General features: G+C 32.6%; 1 protein-coding gene across 2 annotated transcripts in view; it reads left to right on the top strand.

Annotated features, from left to right (window-relative positions):
- Nucleotides 1-715: 715 nt before the first annotated feature.
- Nucleotides 716-21,499, top strand: part of LOC127711630 (nuclear pore complex protein Nup155-like) — a 67,767-nt gene continuing 46,983 nt past the window's right edge. The window contains exons 1-13 of one of the 2 annotated variants that reach the window (XM_052217740.1): nt 716-758; nt 5,622-5,771; nt 6,864-7,001; nt 8,059-8,155; nt 9,198-9,268; nt 11,807-11,899; nt 12,544-12,695; nt 13,069-13,174; nt 14,062-14,227; nt 19,205-19,302; nt 20,151-20,303; nt 20,677-20,777; nt 21,272-21,418. In XM_052217740.1, coding sequence (XP_052073700.1) covers nt 5,627-5,771; nt 6,864-7,001; nt 8,059-8,155; nt 9,198-9,268; nt 11,807-11,899; nt 12,544-12,695; nt 13,069-13,174; nt 14,062-14,227; nt 19,205-19,302; nt 20,151-20,303; nt 20,677-20,777; nt 21,272-21,418 — 1,467 coding nt within the window. In that variant the 5' untranslated portion in view covers nt 716-758; nt 5,622-5,626. Of the gene's footprint in view, nt 759-1,360; nt 1,488-5,621; nt 5,772-6,863; nt 7,002-8,058; nt 8,156-9,197; nt 9,269-11,806; nt 11,900-12,543; nt 12,696-13,068; nt 13,175-14,061; nt 14,228-19,204; nt 19,303-20,150; nt 20,304-20,676; nt 20,778-21,271; nt 21,419-21,499 lie in introns of those variants that run through there. The other variant, XM_052217746.1, reaches the window with a different exon arrangement.

Below are 21,499 nucleotides of genomic sequence, written 5' to 3'. Positions count from 1 at the left end.
AAAGAGCAAGAAAGAAAAATATATTTTAATGACGAACCCACAGTGGTCTCCGGGGGTCATTGTGAACTAGTTATAAAGGTTACATACCGGGCGCATCATGTAATTACTTGATTTTTTTCTGGGTTGCCTGCATTTTGCTGGAGAAGAACCATGATATTAGGGAGTTACTATCTTCCTCTAATGGTCTAATAGCTGATTCCAAAGAAGTACAGGATTATGAGAGGTATTACCATCGGCAAATGTATCATGTATAAACACTGTGACAGTGTTTTACAAAAAAAAGATGTCATTAATAAAGACATCAAATGATACAGGGCTACTTGTATAGACCCATGAGGAACACCTTTATAAATATCAAGCATTTTACAAATACTTTGTCCTGTTGTTATACCCATTTTTTTTTGAGATACCCGTAAAATTAATATAGTGCAGATGTAAGTTATGCAATATAGTTTTTCATAGTCGAATTTAAGAAAAAGATCCTATGGTAGACAGTCAAAAAGCTTTGCTTATATCCTAAAATATTGCTTCTAAATATTTAGTAAGAGGGTAGTGTTGGAAATGAAAATACAAAAGGCATATCTTGTCTCTATCTGATAGTTAAAATTCACACAAGACTAGACCCCCAATGCTTTCAAATAACTGCTCCCTAGTTAAATGATATTTTTATTTACCGAACTTTTCCTAACTTTTATTATTTTTCAACTTCCGGAAATTGAATTCGGCGGGGGCATGTGAAAATAGAAAGTATATTTAGAGTAAGCAGACAAGCTTTATCACTAGTATGATATATTACAAGTATAGAGGCTAAATTCAACCAATAATCATAGCAGACTTTTAGTTCAAAATAGACATAAAATGTCCTTTGGAAGGAGAATTGCTGGTGACAGATAGACAGTGTATCTCTCACCGGGTAGAACAACAAATGAATATTCAGAGCAAGCATACAGTACACGACAAACATAAATACACAATGGGGATGATTTGTATAATTGACCTAATATGAGACAGATCTTACCTCAGAAAGAGGAAGATGTCTGTTAGGACAGGGAAAAATGATTGTTGGTTTCACCTAACATTGGAAAATTTTGCCGGCAGGCAGGCAGGTGTTTTTTTGTTTTTTCTTCTTTTGTGTATCAAATAGTGTAGTCCAAATAATTATGACGTCTTGCAAGGCTATTTTAATTTTTTTTTCTGGGACGCCTTCCTACGACGTCATAACGCTGAAGCCAAATTTTCAAAATTGGTAAAATTTGATGGACCCGATTTTCTGGAAAGGTTCGATTTGTATTATCCGGAAATTGGGCCTGCCAAAATTTACTGACTTTTATGTTTTATACTCTCCGGAAGTGACGTATTTTGGAAATTGTGGGAAACCATTTTGAAGACAAAATAAATTTTTGCCCACCTCAAATGGAATCGCATCTTATTTTATCATTTCATTTGGATATTTCTGGAAATATTTTACATCAATAAGCACAAAAAAGGTAACACTTTGTAACTATGTAAAATTTATTAGCCGGCAATGAAGATTACATGCCAAAATTGGGTCTCAAAGTTCCCCCCAAAATTCTCTCTCAAAGTCCAGACGTAAAAAATGGCTTCAGCATTATGATGTCGTAGGAAGGCGTCCCAGAAAAAAAAATTAAAATAGCCTTGCAAGACGTCATAATTATTTGGACTACAAATAGTGATGCCAAAGATTGCGTATAGAACAAATATTTAATTACTTGACAACTGGTTTTAAACTTTGGTGACTTTAGTAACATAAAGAACTGGTGTCCATGTATTCAATCTTGATAGAATACTGGCGCTTGGTGCCGAGTTGGGTATTTTAAGGGATCTAAACAACAGGGGTGCGAAACGCTTTCATGGTAATCTTTCTGATCACTTAAGCGCTTCGGCGATCTAGAAACCAAAGCGGGAAAAAATTACCTTGACATTGTTATGCTTCTGAACAACAAAACTGAAACATATAAAAAAAAATATTTGTGAACATTACTTAGATCAGAACAAGATATACCCGTTTTTTTTTTACTTCGTTCAGTTGGAAAAAAACACCCGGCGGTTTAAAGTAGGGGAAACCAACAATTTTTTTTCCCTGGCCTAAACTATAGACATGAAAACAGTAACTTTTTTTCAGAATTAATGAGGGTTATAAATGCAATAAATGGATTGTCAGAATATTGACTAAAATATGAATCATAAAGGGATTTTACTGTTCCATATTTTGGTAATGATTTTTAAGGGTATGCCAGGTACTTTCAATGGTGTTTGTATGTTGTCTGTTTCTGGTTAAACAAAATTTACAGAATGGTTAACTTTTAAATGCTCAAATCCCTCTGAACCTCAACAATCATATGCTTTCCAGTTGCTAATTATTCTTGTTATATTGTCTTTTATTGATTTCTGTAATGTTTCTTTAGTCAGATTTTCCACTATGCCAAAAAACCTTTTTTTGCTGTCTCTTCAATACAGAACACCGGCTGCCTTTCTACCTGTCGCCCTTTGTGGTATTTTCTTTTTCCAACTTTACTTTCATCTATTTAAGGAATGACTGTAATATTTTTTCTGTAAATGAAGAAATAGAATAAAAAATGTGGTGCACACTGAATAACCCGCTTTGCGGGTTATTTAAAAGTGTGCACCACATTTTTTAGGTTATTTCGAATAGACAGAAAAAATATTACAGTCATGCCTTATAATTTAATTCTAAATTCCATTTTTAAGGAGTAAATGTTGAAAAAAACGTTAGTGACGTCAGTCACATGACACAATTATGTCTATGAGCTGATAGACAGAACACTTTTAGCCAATCAGAAGATGTGTTACATCCAAAATTAAATTATTTCCACTTTAACACCATCACCTCCTATTTTTTCACTATCTATTTCCAAAATTTTGACACAGACTTCTCTGCAAATATTGTACCAATCTAAGATTGTTTGATTACAAATTGAAAGTTCATGCTTCACAAATTCTTGGTCTATTTTGTAAATCCAAAAATTTGTTATAAGTGATATTTATACCTCCACCAATAAAAATTGACTTCCATGAAATAGCACTGTTAATAGCACAACAGTGTTGAAGGTTGCATTAAATACTAATCAAACAATCAATCATGGTTCATTGGACAATGTTTAGTTTTGGTGGTTTGGTCTATTTCTCAGATACTATAAGCAGTTGGTGTATGGAATCATTGTAAGGTGTACATTGTACATGTCCAACTGGCAGGTTTCATCTGACTTTGACCTCATTTTCATGGTTCATTGGACAATGCTCAGTTTTTGTGGTTTGGTCTATTTCTCAGATATCATAAGCAATAGGTCAAGCAAATTTGGTGTATGGAATAATTGTAAGGTGTACATGTCTGTCTGGCAGGTTTCATATGACCTTGACCTAATTTTCATGGTTCATTGGTCAATAAAACGATTTTGTGGTTATATTAGTTTATCAGTTACTATAAATATTAGGTCAACTGTATTATATCAGATGTATGTAATGATTTTAAGGTGTACGTGTCTGCCTGGCAGGGTTCATATTAACTTGACCTAATTTTCATGGTTTATTGATCAACGTTTAGATTTTGTGGTTTGATTTGTTTCCCAGGTGCTATAAGCAATAGGACCACTATATTTGGTGTATGGAAAGATTGTTAGGTGTACATGTCTGTCTGGCATGGTTCATCTGACTGTGACTTCATTTTCATGGATCATTCATAATGTTTAGTTTATGTGATACTTGTAGTTAAACTTTCATTTTACAGACATTTGATACTTGCAGTTAAACTTCATATTACAGACTTCCAACATGAATTCATTCATAAGTAAGACAGGCAAGACATTTCAGCACTTCATTTTAAACAAAACTTTACCTGGAGACTTTTTATTTTTTTATTTTTGGCATCTTTTCGTTTTTAGCTTTTTGGCGCAACTAATCCTTACATACTAGTATTTACTATAGGTTCCTGAACTTTTTATGGTCTGCTAAAGATGAATTATTAAAATAATTTTGATTAGTATTTCTAAGGAAATCATTTTTTCTTTGTGCAATGACATTTCATAAATCATATCAGGGCTCACGCTTGCAGGAGACTGGGGCGACAAAGTCGCTTTCCTGTCCGTCACTTTGCTTTGCCTGACTGTCAAAAGCGAAATCTAGACGCCCTGTTGTTCACAATACTCGCTTTCAGTCGCTTTGGTCATCGGCAATATTCAACATTTACCAAGTCGATGAAACAGCAGTTTTTCATTTGAAAGTAAAGAAATTCAAAGACATAAACGATTTATTTTCTTTAGAAAAGAGGTAAAAGCATTGATTTTAAAGTTGGTTGCATGTTATTTTCATAAAGACAATTTTTTTATTACTTCCGGTACTTTTTACATCAAATCATTCTAACTTTCGGCAAAATAAGTTTGATACTTCATTAGAACGTGATGAAATTTGCCTGAAGTAAATTTGTTATCCTTATATTGCATTAAAAACGTCATATTCCCTTCCAAATAGCGTGTCAAACATCATTTATTTTTGTAAATTTTTTTTGTCCGCCATTGAAATTTTTTGGGCAAATTATTGTACAACTGCGGATTGGAGTCGGGATTTAATCGGAAACGGACCAGCTATGAGGGAAATCCGGATTATTGCGATAATGACTACAGGCGCATGAATGGCACAGCTGACAGAAGAAAATTGATCCCAAAAGGAAAAATTATGCATTCCACAAGCATTAACATACTTTTGGTTAGATCTACTTGATTAATGTATATATTTCCATGTATATGCATTGTTTCAATTTATAAATTAAAGTTGCTCAACTCTGGGACTATTACACTAATATAATTATATTATGTCCAAGCTTAACTGTGTTATATAAAACTGTTATATTTAAATATCTTTTTAATGAGAAATACTTAATTTCATAAACATGATAACAGAGTAGTTTTTAATTGAATTTTAATTAATAAAACAACTTTCTTTTCCTTTTTGATATAAAAAAAAAACTTTTTTTATTATTGCCAGATATTTAATTGATTTTTTCTGACAAGAGGACTAATATGATTGTGCAACTAGATATGATTTAATTAAACAACTGTTACTTTAATTGTATACCCAGGTACAAATTGAACAATATAAAAAAAATAAGATACATATGGCTCTTTGTATTATAGTAAAAACCAAACATTGTAGTGCTGCGAGTGAACGAGCACTTCTCTTTAAAATCTCACCACTTCTCCCTCTCAGTTTCAAAAAGAGAAGTCACTTCTCCCTATGATTCTGAAGTAGTGTGAGCCCTGCATATACAATAACCAGGAAATACAATGGAAATACCATGAATCATTGTCTCCATAATTGAGACCTCACAATAAAATACTAAGGTTTACAGAATTTCTTGCATAAATTTTGTTATACATGTTTAATTTATATAGTTTTCCATTATTAAAATTGTAGAAAGTTTTATGTAGCAAACACAAATTATTCCTTGTGTCTTACAGTTTGTACACAAATCCTGTAAAGTACAGGAGTAATAGATTGCAGCTGACAGACTTCTTTATCTTGTTTGGCAAATTTAAAGAAAAAGGCTCAAACAAAATTTATATATGCATCATTCATATCTTTTGCAGGAACAATGACATCTTTCATGACCACAACTGGATTATCTCCTCCCTCCCATCAAGATGTTTTGGAATCAAGTGCTCGACTTATTGACAAGCAGTTACAAGATGATAGAAACTGCTTGGAGTTATCAGATCAATTAAAAGTCCCCGTTCATAGTAAGACCTATATTATAGTAAATGAAGTAATTAGTGAATAGCTGTTAAAGTCTTTAGTTAAGTAAAAAGAGTGTTTTACAATTTTTTCAAATTGTCATTTTCATGTTGTTTCCCTCGGATATGCTTAAGAATTGTATTTAACAGTTTACTTGAAAAACTATATTTATATAAGTACATGTATGTGTGCAAGATGTGGGGTATATTTGAATTAAACAGCGACCCAACAACTCATTATAACCAAAAAATAATGTCAACGTTTGGTCTTATAAACTAACAGCTATGCCATATGTCAAGCTCAAAATTGTCCAGAGATAGACTGAATTAATATCAAAGACTAGCAAGTAATATCTAGCATCACCACCAATTTTTTAAATTAAACAAAAAATAATTCAGATTTAAACAATAAAAACTACTGACCAGGTTTGTATGCTTGTATTGAAAATGTACAGAGATAACAAATGTTCATTTTGATTATATTTGTACTCGAAAATTAAGTTTGGATAAAACTAAGTTGTCCTACATCTATTATACATGTAGAGTGTTTATTCATTTATCTATATATACAGAACCTCTAGTGTTCATCCTATAGACAGTTTATTAGTATTAATAAATTTGAATATTTTATCTTGCTGATATTCTCCGTAGTGTCTTGATACAGTAACCTTAGAATATCAGACATGAACAACATATGTTTATGACATCCTGTTTGTAACAAAATTGAAAATCACAAAAAATTATTGTTTTATGGTAGAATTTATAAAAAAAACCATCTTTTGGAGCCTGATTTGTAGATTTTCAATTAGAATCCTGCAAAAAAAGAGATATGTATGCTTTAGCTTGGGATAAAATTATGAAAACTAGTTTTCAAGGTTGTAATTAATTTGTTTATTGTATTTCTGGGGTAATCTTGTGAATTCTGAAAAAGGAGAATATTAAAGGGTAACACTATATTGAGAGCAGAACACTTTGTTTTGTTCAATTTAGCTGGGGAAAGTCCTGAGTATTCATAATATCTACTGAAGTATGACTCTTTTCATTAAGAAGACTAATTGTTATTATGCAAAGTTTGAATGACCCTCTTTTATATAACAGATCAGCCAAGTCACAGTGGACTAAATGAGTTTGACTATCCAAGTTTACCTGATGCAGGAGTAGCTTTAGATTGTCTGACAGAAGTAAGCAATGTTAAAAGAGTGCCATTACCTGCTGAATTGGTAGAACAGTTTGGTCGTATCCTTTTGTCAACAAAATTATTTTAATGCTTTAATGTGCTGCAATAAATGTAAGGAGCATAAATATTTACCTGTATGTTTGTTTATATGTACAGTTTGGCATGGTTTTACTATTGAAGATCATGTATTGGAAACCAATGCTCGTATACTAGTGATATCTGCTTGCATAGTGAAGTTTTAACAACGTTTCTTTCAACCTGAACTTTTTGTTATGGCCCTGCTGACTGAGGTCATGCCATATAGTGTTACGTGTTACCTTTATCCGTCATTCTTCAACAAACAGTTATACAGACTTTTTCTAAACACCTTCACATATTGAGCTGATTTTTAGTATGAGAGTCTACTATGATGAGTTACAGATCGAGTTTATGCTTGGTTCCACTCTGCTGATATTTGCCGAAATAACGGCTTTGAACTTTGAAAATTTTGAGAAAATAACAGTTGTAGAGACTATTTTTCTGAACGTCTTCACATATTGAGCTGATTTCTAGTATGTGAGTCTACTATCATGAGTTACAGACCGAGTTTACATTTGGTTCTGCTCCTCTAATTTTTGCCAAAATTACAGGTTTTGAACTTTGGAAATTTCCACTCCTATAAATGGCTTCAAGCTTTATTTTTCGTGTGGGGCCATTAGTGTCATCCGCCACATCTAGTTTTAAATGTTTTTGCACTAGTTTGGACAGTATAAAAAAAAAGCTTACATATATTTAAGTTTATTTTATTAAAATTTTCATTTTAAAATGAGCAATGGTAAGCACTAAAAGGACTAGTTGACCAACTATTTTATAAATATTTCCAATGTAGTAAGAAAAATTATTTTTTTTTTTTACATCTGTGTATGACACTATTTTCAAAAGATCCCAAACACATTGTGACAATATTGATTTGTGATGAGTGTGGTTAATTGGATATTCTACCACTGGTCTCTGTACATCCCACATCTCCTTTTATTACAATATATTTACACTTGTAATAATTTAATACTTATTTCTTTTGGTTACAAGAAGCATAAATTGAAATAAAGAGTAAAATTAACCTTAACCATTGGAAAGGAATGCAGTGTAATTGTATGATGGGTTTGTTTCCAGACATCAGTAGAGCATGGCTAACTATAGATAGTGATATATTTGTGTGGAAGTATGAAGATGGGTGAGTATATGAGACATACGTGTTCAGTGATGAATGAGATGTTATCATTGGAATAGAAGGATACCACAAACTGTACAGCTTTATAAATATGTTCATTGAATATATTGACATAGTTTAAATAACGAGTCAAACATGTGCTTTATTTACCAAGTTATACGCATGCGTGAATTGTCTTCATCAGGAGATGAGACACTAAATCGTAAAATGCAAAATGATTTCATGATAATTAAGTGCAACTGATGGTTATATTCAAACACTTTTAAAGTTAATAAAATTAAAAACCTGGTGATTTCCTGTCATTTTGATAAACAGAACAAATCCCGGAAATGAATCCGGAATTATTAGTACTTTAGTATTGTCGTGAAACATCCAGTTTTAATTTCGTCTTCAAAATTGAAAGAAACGTTAGCAATGTTAGAGACATTTACCATTCTGAGTCATTAAAATCATTTTGATTTTAAACTGTTGCATTCCATAAACTCTTCTTGAACGTTTTTAGAAAAACAGTAAGAAAATTACTTTAATGAAGTAAATGCGATGAAACAGTAAATACGTTTCGTTGATGCTATGCATCTAGTGTGATTAATTTCAACAGTTTGAAAAAAGGGCCCCAACTTTTAAGTTATCTCAAAATTACCGAAATTGGATGAAAAATTTCCAGATCCTTGATGGAAACTGTCAACCTTTAGCAAGTTAATGACTAGATCACATACTAGTTAAAACTGGAGAACATAGATATCTGCTACTATAAAATGAATGTATTGCAGGTCGATTTTAAATATACAAACAAGGAGAAACAACCTTCAATAGAGAATCTGAACTGATGTTGAAATTCTAGATATACTTATGAGATGAAATTTTTCATGTTTTCTGTCTTAGCTAATTTATTTTGTCATTTGTTTTTTTGCTGTTGTTGTGTAATTGGGTCATTTGCATTGAAAAATATCAATAAACTAGTCTGACAGTATGTAAAACATATAGTGACAATTAATAAACTTCACTGTTTTGAGACATTTTAACAATTAATGTTTTCTATTTTCAGAACTGATATAGCATATTTTGATGGACTAAATGAAACTATTTTGTCAGTTGCACTTGTAAGACCTAAACAAGGTGTGTGGTATTCTTTTCATTGTTGAAATATCAACAAATTAAAAAAAAAATTCATTTTTAGATCAGATGAATTAATGCCTGTGGTTTAATTGCACAAATTGATGGTTGATTGAAATTATAGGTTGGAAAATGCTTATTTATAAAACGTACTCATCCAGTATTGACCAGTATAAAATAACTTACAAAGAACAGTACATTTTACAATTTAAAGTCAAATTTTGGAGAAAATGAAGGGACATCATCAAATAATTGTCAAACATAAACAAAAGTAAGACCTAATTAAATAGTATTGTATGTAGTTGTTATGGGTACTTGTATCTTCCTTATACTGGAGCTGGCATGTCAGTTAACTGCTAGTAGTCTGTTGTTATGGGTACTTGTATCTTCCTTATACTGGAGCTGGCATGTCAGTTAACTGCTAGTAGTCTGTTGTCATGGGTACTTGTATCTTCCTTATACTGGAGCTGGCATGTCAGTTAACTGCTAGTAGTCTGTTGTTATGGGTACTTGTATCTTCCTTATACTGGAGCTGGCATGTCAGTTAACTGCTAGTAGTCTGTTGTCATGGGTACTTGTATCTTCCTTATACTGGAGCTGGCATGTCAGTTAACTGCTAGTAGTCTGTTGTTATGGGTACTTGTATCTTCCTTATACTGGAGCTGGCATGTCAGTTAACTGCTAGTAGTCTGTTGTTATGGGTACTTGTATCTTCCTTATACTGGAGCTGGCATGTCAGTTAACTGCTAGTAGTCTGTTGTTATGGGTACTTGTATCTTCCTTATACTGGAGCTGGCATGTCAGTTAACTGCTAGTAGTCTGTTGTTATGGGTACTTGTATCTTCCTTATACTGGAGCTGGCATGTCAGTTAACTGCTAGTAGTCTGTTGTTATGGGTACTTGTATCTTCCTTATACTGGAGCTGGCATGTCAGTTAACTGCTAGTAGTCTGTTGTTATGGGTACTTGTATCTTCCTTATACTGGAGCTGGCATGTCAGTTAACTGCTAGTAGTCTGTTGATATGGGTACTTGTATCTTCCTTATACTGGAGCTGGCATGTCAGTTAACTGCTAGTAGTCTGTTGTTATGGGTACTTGTATCTTCCTTATACTGGAGCTGGCATGTCAGTTAACTGCTAGTAGTCTGTTGATATGGGTACTTGTATCTTCCTTATACTGGAGCTGGCATGTCAGTTAACTGCTAGTAGTCTGTTGTTATGGGTACTTGTATCTTTCTTATACTGGAGCTGGCATGTCAGTTAACTGCTAGTAGTCAGTTGTTATGGGTACTTGTATCTTCCTTATACTGGAGCTGGCATGTCAGTTAACTGCTAGTAGTCTGTTGTTATGGGTACTTGTATCTTCCTTATACTGGAGCTGGCATGTCAGTTAACCGCTAGTAGTCTGTTGTTATGGGTACTTGTATCTTCCTTATACTGGAGCTGGCATGTCAGTTAACCGCTAGTAGTCTGTTGTTATGGGTACTTGTATCTTCCTTATACTAGAGCTGGCATGTCAGTTAACTGCTAGTAGTCTGTTGTTATGGGTACTTGTATCTTCCTTATACTGGAGCTGGCATGTCAGTTAACTGCTAGTAGTCTGTTGTCATGGGTACTTGTATCTTCCTTATACTGGAGCTGGCATGTCAGTTAACTGCTAGTAGTCTGTTGTCATGGGTACTTGTATCTTCCTTATACTGGAGCTGGCATGTCAGTTAACTGCTAGTAGTCTGTTGTTATGGGTACTTGTATCTTCCTTATACTGGAGCTGGCATGTCAGTTAACTGCTAGTAGTCTGTTGTTATGGGTACTTGTATCTTCCTTATACTGGAGCTGGCATGTCAGTTAACTGCTAGTAGTCTGTTGTTATTTATGTATTATTGTCATTTTGTTTATTTTCTTTGATTACATCTTCTGACATCAGACTCGGACTTCTCTTGAACTGAATTTTAATGTGCGTATTATTATACGTTTACTTTTCTACATTGGCTAGAGGTATAGGGGGGGGTTGAGATCTCATAAACATGTTTAACCCCGCCGCATTTTTGCGCCTGTCCCAAGTCAGGAGCATCTAGCCTTTGTTAGTCTTGTATTATTTTTAATTTTAGTTTCTTGTGTACAATTTGGAGTTTGGTATGGCGTTCATTATCACTGAACTAGTATATATATTTGTTTAGGGGCCAGCTGAAGGACGCCTCCGGGTGCGGGAATTTCTCGCTGCATTGAAGACCTGTTAGTGACCTTCTGCTGTTGTCTGTTCTATGGTCGGGTTGTTGTCTCTTTGACACATTCCCCATTTCCATTCTCAATTTTATGTGATATATCTATGTACTCTTTCATTAATCAGCATCACCACTGACCAACCAATATTTATTATGTATTATAAGATGTGGTTACTTTGTATGAATGTTAAATGGCTAGGAGATTAAACAATATTTCATCTATAAAAAAATAAAATTCCACAATATTCACATCATTGTCAAAGTTAAAACTCATACCTTATGATGCTTTGTATTTCAGTTATTTTTGTTTTGTTTTACAGGTATATTCCAGCCACATATACAATATTTATTATGTCTGGCTACTCCAGTAGATATCGTTCTATTAGGTGTCACCTTTACTAGACCATTTGATGGTGAGTAATGGCTAAACAAACCTCTCAAGATATTACTTGATTAGGAATCAATTTTGCCAAATAGTTTAATGTAAACCTTCTGTAAATATTGTTTATTTAGGAATAAGTTTAATCCGACCATTTAATTGTGAGGAATGGATAATTCCACATTAAACACCAGATAATTGAATAATTAGAAATGTCAAGCAACCCAACAGTACAAAAATGAAACACCATCTAGAGATCAACATACATGTAAGGTGTTCAGTTATTGTTTATAATCCAATCAGAGGGAATGCAGAGAAGTAAATGATAACTATATATGAAATTCCATACATTTTTGTCTACTCTGCATAAGCATGCTGTAAATTCAAAGACTTTTGCTTGCATTAATATTGGGATGGTTGATATATTATTACAATATCAGGAAATGGCACATACATTGTACACATAATGTTTTTGATATTGAAATGTGAGTTTCTATTTTGCCAAAGACATTCCGTCATTATTTTTGCAATAAAAAAAACCATTCAAAAGTTCTGAAATTACAGTAATTGATTAAAAAATGTTCTTTTCTTTAAATAGCTCTGTCCTTCACTTTTCATATCCATGCTATACATGGACCCACGTTTTGATGTAATTTTCTATTTGTTTAATCTTTGTAGGAGCCTCAGGTGGTGGAGATATGCACTTGTTACCAGAATATCTATTTTCAATACCAACAGACAATACATTTATGATGAACATCATAGGAACTGACAATGGCAGAATATTTATGGCAGGGAAAGATGGATGTTTGTATGAAATTGTATATCAGGTGAAATTTTCTTACTTAGAAATAATTGACAAATGCAATATTGTCTTGTGTGTAAACAAATGAAAAACATATAATACAGACAGCAACCAAGGACCATCCCTGAATTACAGGCTCCTGTCAGACACATAATGAATGTGGTTGGGTTAAATATTTGTTAGTGCTCATCACTCCTCTAACCTTGGTCATTATCATTGCTTTAGCATGTGTTTAAGATTTTACTCAAGCTTTTAATTATTAATTGGGTGTTTGTATTATATATAACAGCAATAATTTTAAACAAAATGCATTGAAATTAACTTAATATTGTTTTAAGTGAGAATTTAGTGATTTTTGCAAGAATTTTTTAATTAATTTTAATTTTTTATTTAAACAGGCTGATGATGGTTGGTTCAGCAGAAAATGTAGGAAGATCAACCATTCTACCAGTACTTTATCCTTTCTTGTTCCTTCCTTCCTTAACTTTTCATTCAGTGAAGATGGTAAGTATGTTCAAGTAGTTGTTTGAATATTTTATGCTGTGGCTTGAAAATAGTTGAACCATATAGGTTTGTTCTTGTTCATCCAATTGAACATTCAGCTTCATTTGGTAAAGTTGTATTCAGGTTCATATCTCAAAAAATTGAAATCTGTGCTCACTTGTCAATGTTTTCTGTAAATTGCAATGCTATTTATCAGCATTTAGGTGGCAATGACTTACATCTCATACCTAAGTGTCTTTGGTTAAATTTCGATTTTATTTCAATTCATCAGAAACCTACAGTGATAAATTAAAGATATTTAAGCTCTGTATTTTTCTTAACATATACGATGCTTTTAGCAACATATGTGTCTCTGTGACAAATTATTTTCTCATTGGTGTTTTTTGAAGCATATCCTAGTGTTTGCCAAACACATCATACAGTTGTGATCAATGTGTTACATATCAAGCAAAGTTACTTCAGAATGGAAACAAAGAAGGTACCTTATGCTAGAATGTAATCTGAAGTTTTGAGATGACAGAAGTCAAGCTTTATTTTATCACTATAAGATATAAGCCACTACTGCTACTACTGCTTGTGTTTGAAATTTGGTATTGATAAAATGACTTTTTAAGGGAAGATGAAATTCATGCATAGTAACATCTTTTTAGTCATGTTATGAATACCATTTACAATTGGCCTTCATTTTCATTTACATATTCCAAGCAAAAATTGGTTTCCTGGCTTGAAATGGGCATTTAAGATGCATAGATGGGTCAAATATTTCAGAGCACGCAACCCTTCCCTTTACTGGGACAGCAGTGTAACACCATAACAATGCAACAAAGAAAAATAACAACTGAAGTTGCAGTAAAAAGATGTACCAAATTTTGTGATTCTATTTTCAGATCCTCTTGTCCAACTGTGTATTGACAAATCAAGAAATATTCTGTATGCTAGAACAGAGAAAGGAACAATTCAAGTGTTTGACCTTGGACAGGATGGTAAAAGCATTGGCAAGGTCACATCTGTACCATTAGCGACAATAGTACATAATGCTTCACATGTAGCCAGGTAGGAAAAAAGTTATGAAAGCATTACATCTATACCACTACAAACATACGCAATATTTCTCATGTGGCTAGTTAGGAAAAGGTCATGAAAGCATTTGATTTATTCCTCTTCAGACCAAGGATCCGGAAATTTTCCCAAGTCATTTCGGTCATTTTTTTTTTTGTGATGTAATAATATCGTGATGCACAATAATGCATTTTTCTGAGGGTGACAAGTGTTGCACATGGACAAGTAAAGTCCTTTTTTGTGAAGTATTGGGTCAAACAAGTGTAACTGTACCTTGATCTAACAGTAACAGTGATGTCTCTGAGTTAGAAACTACACGAGGAGACGTTTTGTTGTTGTGTATTGCATCACTGAGGTCGTATGCATAACCCTTTAAATTTGCATAAATTAAAAGAGGAATAAAATACGGCATGTTTCATCATTTTGAAATAAAGTTATGTAAACCAATTAATAAACTGTGTTGAGCTTCTTATTGCATGTACAAGATATCGTTTGTATTGTTCAAATTGCTGCTGTTTGGATGAGTGTAAGTGATTACCTAATACACAACAAGATAATGTGTATTCACCTGGTTTACGATGTGAGGATCAAAAAGGGGAAACCATGAATTCTGTTGGTCTTCACAGAGAGAATGTATGGCTTCACTTTGGTAAAAATCGGAAGTTTAGCCAGGAAAACAAAAGAAAGGATAACGCCCATTACATTCTGTGAGTAAGATGGTTTCAAAAAATCGGAAGTGCAAAAAAAACAAAAAAAAATAGAGATTGTTCATTCGCTGAGTATATTTCTTAAATAGGCTGTATGGCTTCAAATCTAAATTACGTTATTTAGTTTTAATTCCTTTTTTAAACATTTTTTTTTAATTCTGGATTCCTATAAATTATACGCTTTACCACTTTTGCAAATCTATTAATATCTTTATCCGCCATTTCCTACCGAAAAGTTAACAGTAAAATCGATCTTTCAAATAAGATTATCAATTAACCCATGTTGATCCCCATTATCCATGCGCAAACTCAGTAAACATAAATCTATATTTAACAAACGTTGACCAAATCAGCTGATCGATTATAAATGGATTATATGTTTTATTTGGATAAAAATAGACAGATTCTCGGGTCAACAGTGTTATTTGTCTTCTTTAATGAATAAAATAATATCTGTTTGGGAAAATCTAGGTCAGAATGGTTAAAACGTTAAATTTGATGCACAGCAAATCACCATATTGTTTTTATTGCTTAACAGGTGTTTACAGGTGAGATTTGTGTACATGGCCTTTATGGCTTTAATCAAGACAATAACGACACCCAAGCCGAATTCAAACTTCCTGGACATTGATTACTATCCTTACCATGTAAACAAACCTAGTGGCTTGAACCCAGACTTACCCCACGCTGTGACTCGACAGAGTCCTGTACATTGTTTTTACTTACATTATAGAATAAACAACAGACTAATGATAAATATTATTAAATCACTAACACAAATCAATAAAATTTTTATTTTGTCTCAAACAAATCTATTTTTCTTGATGACCTGAAAACAAAAATAAGTTCAAAATGGCGACCGATAAAACCCTGATCTCAATGAAATGACCGAAATTATTTCTGTAAAAAAAAAAAAAAGACCTAAATCCCAATAAATCATTTCGGTCTTTTCAGTTTCCAAATCGGTCATGTCTGGCATATATGACCGTTTCCGGACCCTTGCTTCAGACAATTGTCAACCATTTTTTTCATGCTGCTAGAACTGTAAAGGTTATGTCCAGGTAACATATGTATAATTAATGAAATGTTACACAATACATTCTTGTAGCAGCTAGGTGATAGTCACATTAGTACCACAATGAAAATTAAAAACCAATTGTTCAGAGAACAATTGAAAGTCTTTCCACCAGTAAGGATCTATTTTGATATGAAAAAAATTAAAATTAGGTTTTAAATATCAATTCCAGCATCAAATGACAGCTTAATGTACGCTTATTCCAAAAATATACGGTTTCTATACAAAAAAAGATAAATAAGGGAGATAATTTTTGACTTCCGGTTTAAAAAAATGTCACTTCCGGTATTGTTTGATAGTTTACTTGACACTGATTCCAAAAATATATAGTTCTATATACTTTTCCATTAATTTAGTACAATAAATAGCTACTTCCGGTTTACAAAATGTCACTTCCGGTTGGCTTTTTCAAGGTCAAATGGCTTGCAACCTAATGCAAAAAGTCCCATGGCTTTATCATGTATATATATGAGGTAAAAGCAAAGGTCAAAATATAGAACGTCGAATCAACCTTTGACCTTGACCCCAATTTCAAGGTCATGAAACAAGGGCTTCAAATCAAAATACCCTAGGTCTCAATTATATATGATGAATGAGTTATATCACCATACGTGTAATTTTGAATATGATAGGGGAGAAAACTCCCATTAATTGTCTACGTACCCTTTCAACTCAAATTAACGTGTTACGACATGTCGCAACTAACAATTCTGTAAAACAATTTGTCGATATCTTATAAGATTTCTGAAAATTATTGATAACAAGCCAAAATCAAAATTTTTAACATGACCTTGACCTTTGACCTTGACCTCATTTTCATTTTTATGGACCAAGGACCTCAAATCAAAAGACCCTAGGCCTCTATCACTTATGGTTTTCCAGTTACAAATACTTTTCACATATATCAAATACAAAAGGGGAAATAACTCTCATATGGAGTCTTTTTAAAGCTTCGGTCTAAATAAAACCTTACATCCTGAGGATATAACGAGCAATTTGGAAAAATAAATTTGTCGCTTTCTTTTACGGTTGCGGAGGAGATCTCATAACAAGAAAAACAGTGTTTGGGGAGACAACTCTTACAAAGAAAAATGTTCGGTTAAACAGGGTCAGTTTCAAAAGCGAATAGACTGCATGATATCATATACCAAAAAACTAAGCAACGACTTTTGAAACAAAAATACACCGCAAGAAAAAAATTAGGCGGAAGAAAAAAAAAAAAAAATAGAACGTCAAATTAAACTTTGACCTTGACCCCAATTTAAAGGTCATGAAACAAGGGCCTCAAATCAAAAGACCCTAGGTCTCAATTATATAAGATGAATGAGTTATATCACCATACATGTAATTTGGAATATAAAATGGGAGAAAACTCCCATTAAATGATCCGTACCCTTTCAACTCAAATTTACGTGTTACAACATGTCGCAACTAACAATTCTGTAAAAAAATTTGTCGATATCTTATAAGATTTCTGAAAATTATTGATAACAAGCCAAAATCAAAATTTTTAACATGACCTTGACCTTTGACCTTGACCTCATTTTCATTTTTATGGACCAAGGACCTCAAATCAAAAGACCCTAGGCCTCTATCACTTATGTTTTTCCAGTTACAAATACTTTTCACATATATCAAATACAAAAGGGGAAATAACTCACATATGGAGTCTTCGTAAAGCTTCGGTCTAAATAAAACCTAACGTTCTGAGGATATAACGAGCAATTTGGAAAAATAAATTTGTCGCTTTCTTTTACGGTTGTGGAGGAGATCTCATAACAAGAAAAACAGTGTTTGGGGAGATAACTCTTACAAAGAAAAATGTTCGGTTAAACAGGGTCAGTTTCATAAGCGTATAAACTGTATGATATCATATACCAAAAAACTAAGCGACAACTTTTGAAACAAAAATACACCGCAAGAAAAAAATTAGGCGGAAGACAAAAAAAAAAATAGAACGTCAAATTAAACTTTGACCTTGACCCCAATTTAAAGGTCATGAAACAAGGGCCTCAAATCAAAAGACCCTAGGTCTCAATTATATAAGATGAATAAGTTATATCACCATTCATGTAATTTTGAATATAAAAGGGGAGAAAATTCCCATTAAATGTCTCCGTACCCTTTCAACTCAAATTTACGTGTTACAACATGCTGCAACTAACAATTCTGTAAACAAATTTGTGGATATCTTATAAGATTTCTGAAAATTAGTGATAACAAGCCAAAATCAAAATTTTTAACATGACCTTGACCTTTGACCTTGACCTCATTTTCATTTTTATGGACCAAGGACCTCAAATCAAAAGACCCTAGGCCTCTATCACTTATGGTTTTCCAGTTACAAATACATTTCACATATATATAATGCAAAAGGGGAAATAACTCTCATATGGAGTCCTTGTAAAGCTTCGGTCTAAATAAAACCTAACATCCTGAGGATATAACGAGCAATTTGGAAAAATAAATTTGTCGCTTTCTTTTACGGTTGCGGAGGAGATCTCATAACAAGAAAAACAGTGTTTGGGGAGATAACTCTTACAAAGACAAGTGTTCGGTTAAACAGGGTCAGTTTCAAAAGCGTATAGACTGTATGATATCATATACCAAAAAACTAAGCGACAACTTTTGAAACAAAAATACACCGCAAGAAAAAATTTAGGCGGAAGAAAAAAAAAATAATCAGAAGAAAACCAATAGGTCTTTCCACGGAAAGGTGGAAAGACCTAATAATTCACAATATTTTTCATGTAGCTAGGTAAGTAAAGATAATGTCAAGGTCAATAGTTCAAATGTTAAGCAATTTGATATTTGACGCTAAAAGTCAGTTTAACTTACATTAAAAGTAACATATACATAAATAGGTGATTTTGTCCATTTGTTTTTTTTACATAGGAAAACTTAGCTGGTGCACCTCTTTGTGCCTCACCAGCAATGAAATAGAAAATAAACTATGGATTTTATCAACTATTTTTAAAGAAGTAAAAAATATGCTTGAAAGATTTATTCCAATGTGTAAATTATTGTGCACTTATTGTGATGTTGACAGTTAATATCAACAACAATTGACCTAGTTAAATGCCTATTAACATAAAATATGCTATAAAGTAAAAAATCAAGTAGGAAAATGTTATGTTTTAAATTTATAAGATATTTCAGCTTTTTTTCACACATTAATTTTTGTTTCAGAACAATAGAAAGATCAAATTTCAAACCAATTGTCCACATTAGTGCTATTTCACAGTCTGAATCTTCTAATATCCATCTTGTAGCAATTACAAAAACAGGTATGATACAATTTTTTCCCCCATACATTTTATAAGTATAATTTCACCCTTTAGTAAATTATAGGAATATATAGGAATGTTATTAAACATTCTATGACTAACAAATGTCTATAATTTGATGCCATGGAAATTACTTTGTTTACAGTATGACTTCCTACCAGAATACATAATAAAGATAATAGAAAACATGTATCTTAAGATGATAATATAAATGAAGGGTAGATGTATGTTTTAGACCACTTAAACATTTCCTCCTAGTTTTCTTTTGTCTTCTCTAAACTTATATGTCACAACTTAATAAGAATGGTACAAAAGAGAGGCGAAATATACCAAAGGGACATTCAAACTCATAAGTCAAAAATAAACTGACATCGCCATTGGCAAAAATGAAAATGACCAAAAGACAACCAACAGTATACAAAACGCTACATAGAAAAAGACTGAGCAACACGAACCCCTCCAAAAAGCGGCAGTGATCTAAGGTTCTTCGGAAGGGTTAGCAGATCCTGCTCTACATGTGGCACCCGTTGTGTTACTCATTTAAGTACAAACCTGGTGATAAGTCTAATTCGGTAGGTCAAATTTGGGGAAAAGACGACAATTGGATCATATCTGTCGTCATCTGTGAAACAGATATTCTAAAAGGGTCACCAACTCGTGATGGCTTCTGTAAAATTTTAGAGGGGATATTCCTGTACATTTACAACTGTATTTAATATTTAGATTGTTTATTTTCTAAAAACATTTATAAGTAGTTTAATTATAAAACTAAAATTGTCTTTCTTTGTGTAGATTAACAAAACCTTCAAAAAAATTTAAGTGTTTCAGTCTCATTAAATGTTTTTCAGGAGTCCGTCTGTATTTTACAACAAATCTATTTGGCAGCAATAAAGGGAGACCATCTATGTTGACTTTGGTGCATGTAAGATTACCTCCAGGATTTTCTGCAACATCAAGAGTGCAAAAACCACAGAATGTTCATATGGCTTACTACAAAAAAGGTCATTATTGTTACAGTATCTTCCTTAAAATTACTTAATTAAATGGTTGTCTTGACTGTTGGAGGTCATGCATTTTATCCGCGATATGTTCAAATAAAAATCATATATATTGCATATATATTTAACTAAAGTTTTAAAGCTACTGACTCTATAAGGATTATTTTACTAATACTTGGGCATTTTTATTATTATGGTTAAATGTACTGTCAAAGACAATTTTTTCCTTTCTATTTCACAAAAAAATACTAGCCATCAATAGATGTCCACCTACTTTTTGCCACCAATTTATGTGAATGCCAGATAGATTAGTAAGACACTATAAAGAAGGTTGGCTCTACAAAGAAATGTAAATGAACATTCTTTTGTTTTGTAGGCTCCTTATTATTAGTATCGTCACAAACAGAAGACAGTGATTTGTTATGGACAATGAGTCCAGATTCTTTTCCTTTTCAAAGTCAGTTGATGGAAGCTCAGGTAATTTTAGAATATATGTTAATAAAAGCTTTACCAAGAGTGTTTGCTCATTAAAAGTTGACAAAATACAAATAAGTTTTTTTCCATTAAATTAAACATGTTGTTTGCACATCTTCATATGATGTCAATCAAAATGATACCCATTAGATCTTAAAACTAATGGTAATCTAATCATTAGGTAATTGACAAATAGAGAAAAACAAACATTGTTTGCAAAACAAATTCCAACTTCACATGAATGAAATATACTATCTTATCATAATTAACCCTTTTCTATCTAGTAATATGATGACTCAATTTAGATATAAAATAATAGTAAGATGTGGTATGATTGCCAATTAGACAACTTTTCACAGAGACCAAATGACATAGAAAGTCTGAAAGTTTATTTTTATTTTCATTTTATGGAGTGATCACTTAAAAATTATGTTCTAATACATGATCCTAAATCCATGTCATTTTCAAACTTTTCTACCAAGTTTACATATTTTCAGACAACAACAGGTATTGATGGGAAGACATGGGCATTATGTGAAGAGACATCAGAAAACTATGTATCAGGAGCAAGCAAAGCTGATCCTCCAGCCATAGTCACTCAACACAGTGATTTACCCAGGAAGTTCATACTACTTAGTGCTCAGGTGAGTAAATACAGTAAAAAAACTGACCCCCTGCCATAGTAACTCAAAACAGTGATTTACCCAGGAAATTTGTACTACATA

This window comes from Mytilus californianus, unplaced genomic scaffold (genome assembly GCF_021869535.1).
Source record: "Mytilus californianus isolate M0D057914Y unplaced genomic scaffold, xbMytCali1.0.p SCAF_1, whole genome shotgun sequence".
NCBI lineage: Eukaryota > Metazoa > Mollusca > Bivalvia > Mytilida > Mytilidae > Mytilus > Mytilus californianus.
Note: the sequence above shows the minus strand (reverse complement) of the source record. Positions and strands in the feature narration are given on the sequence as shown.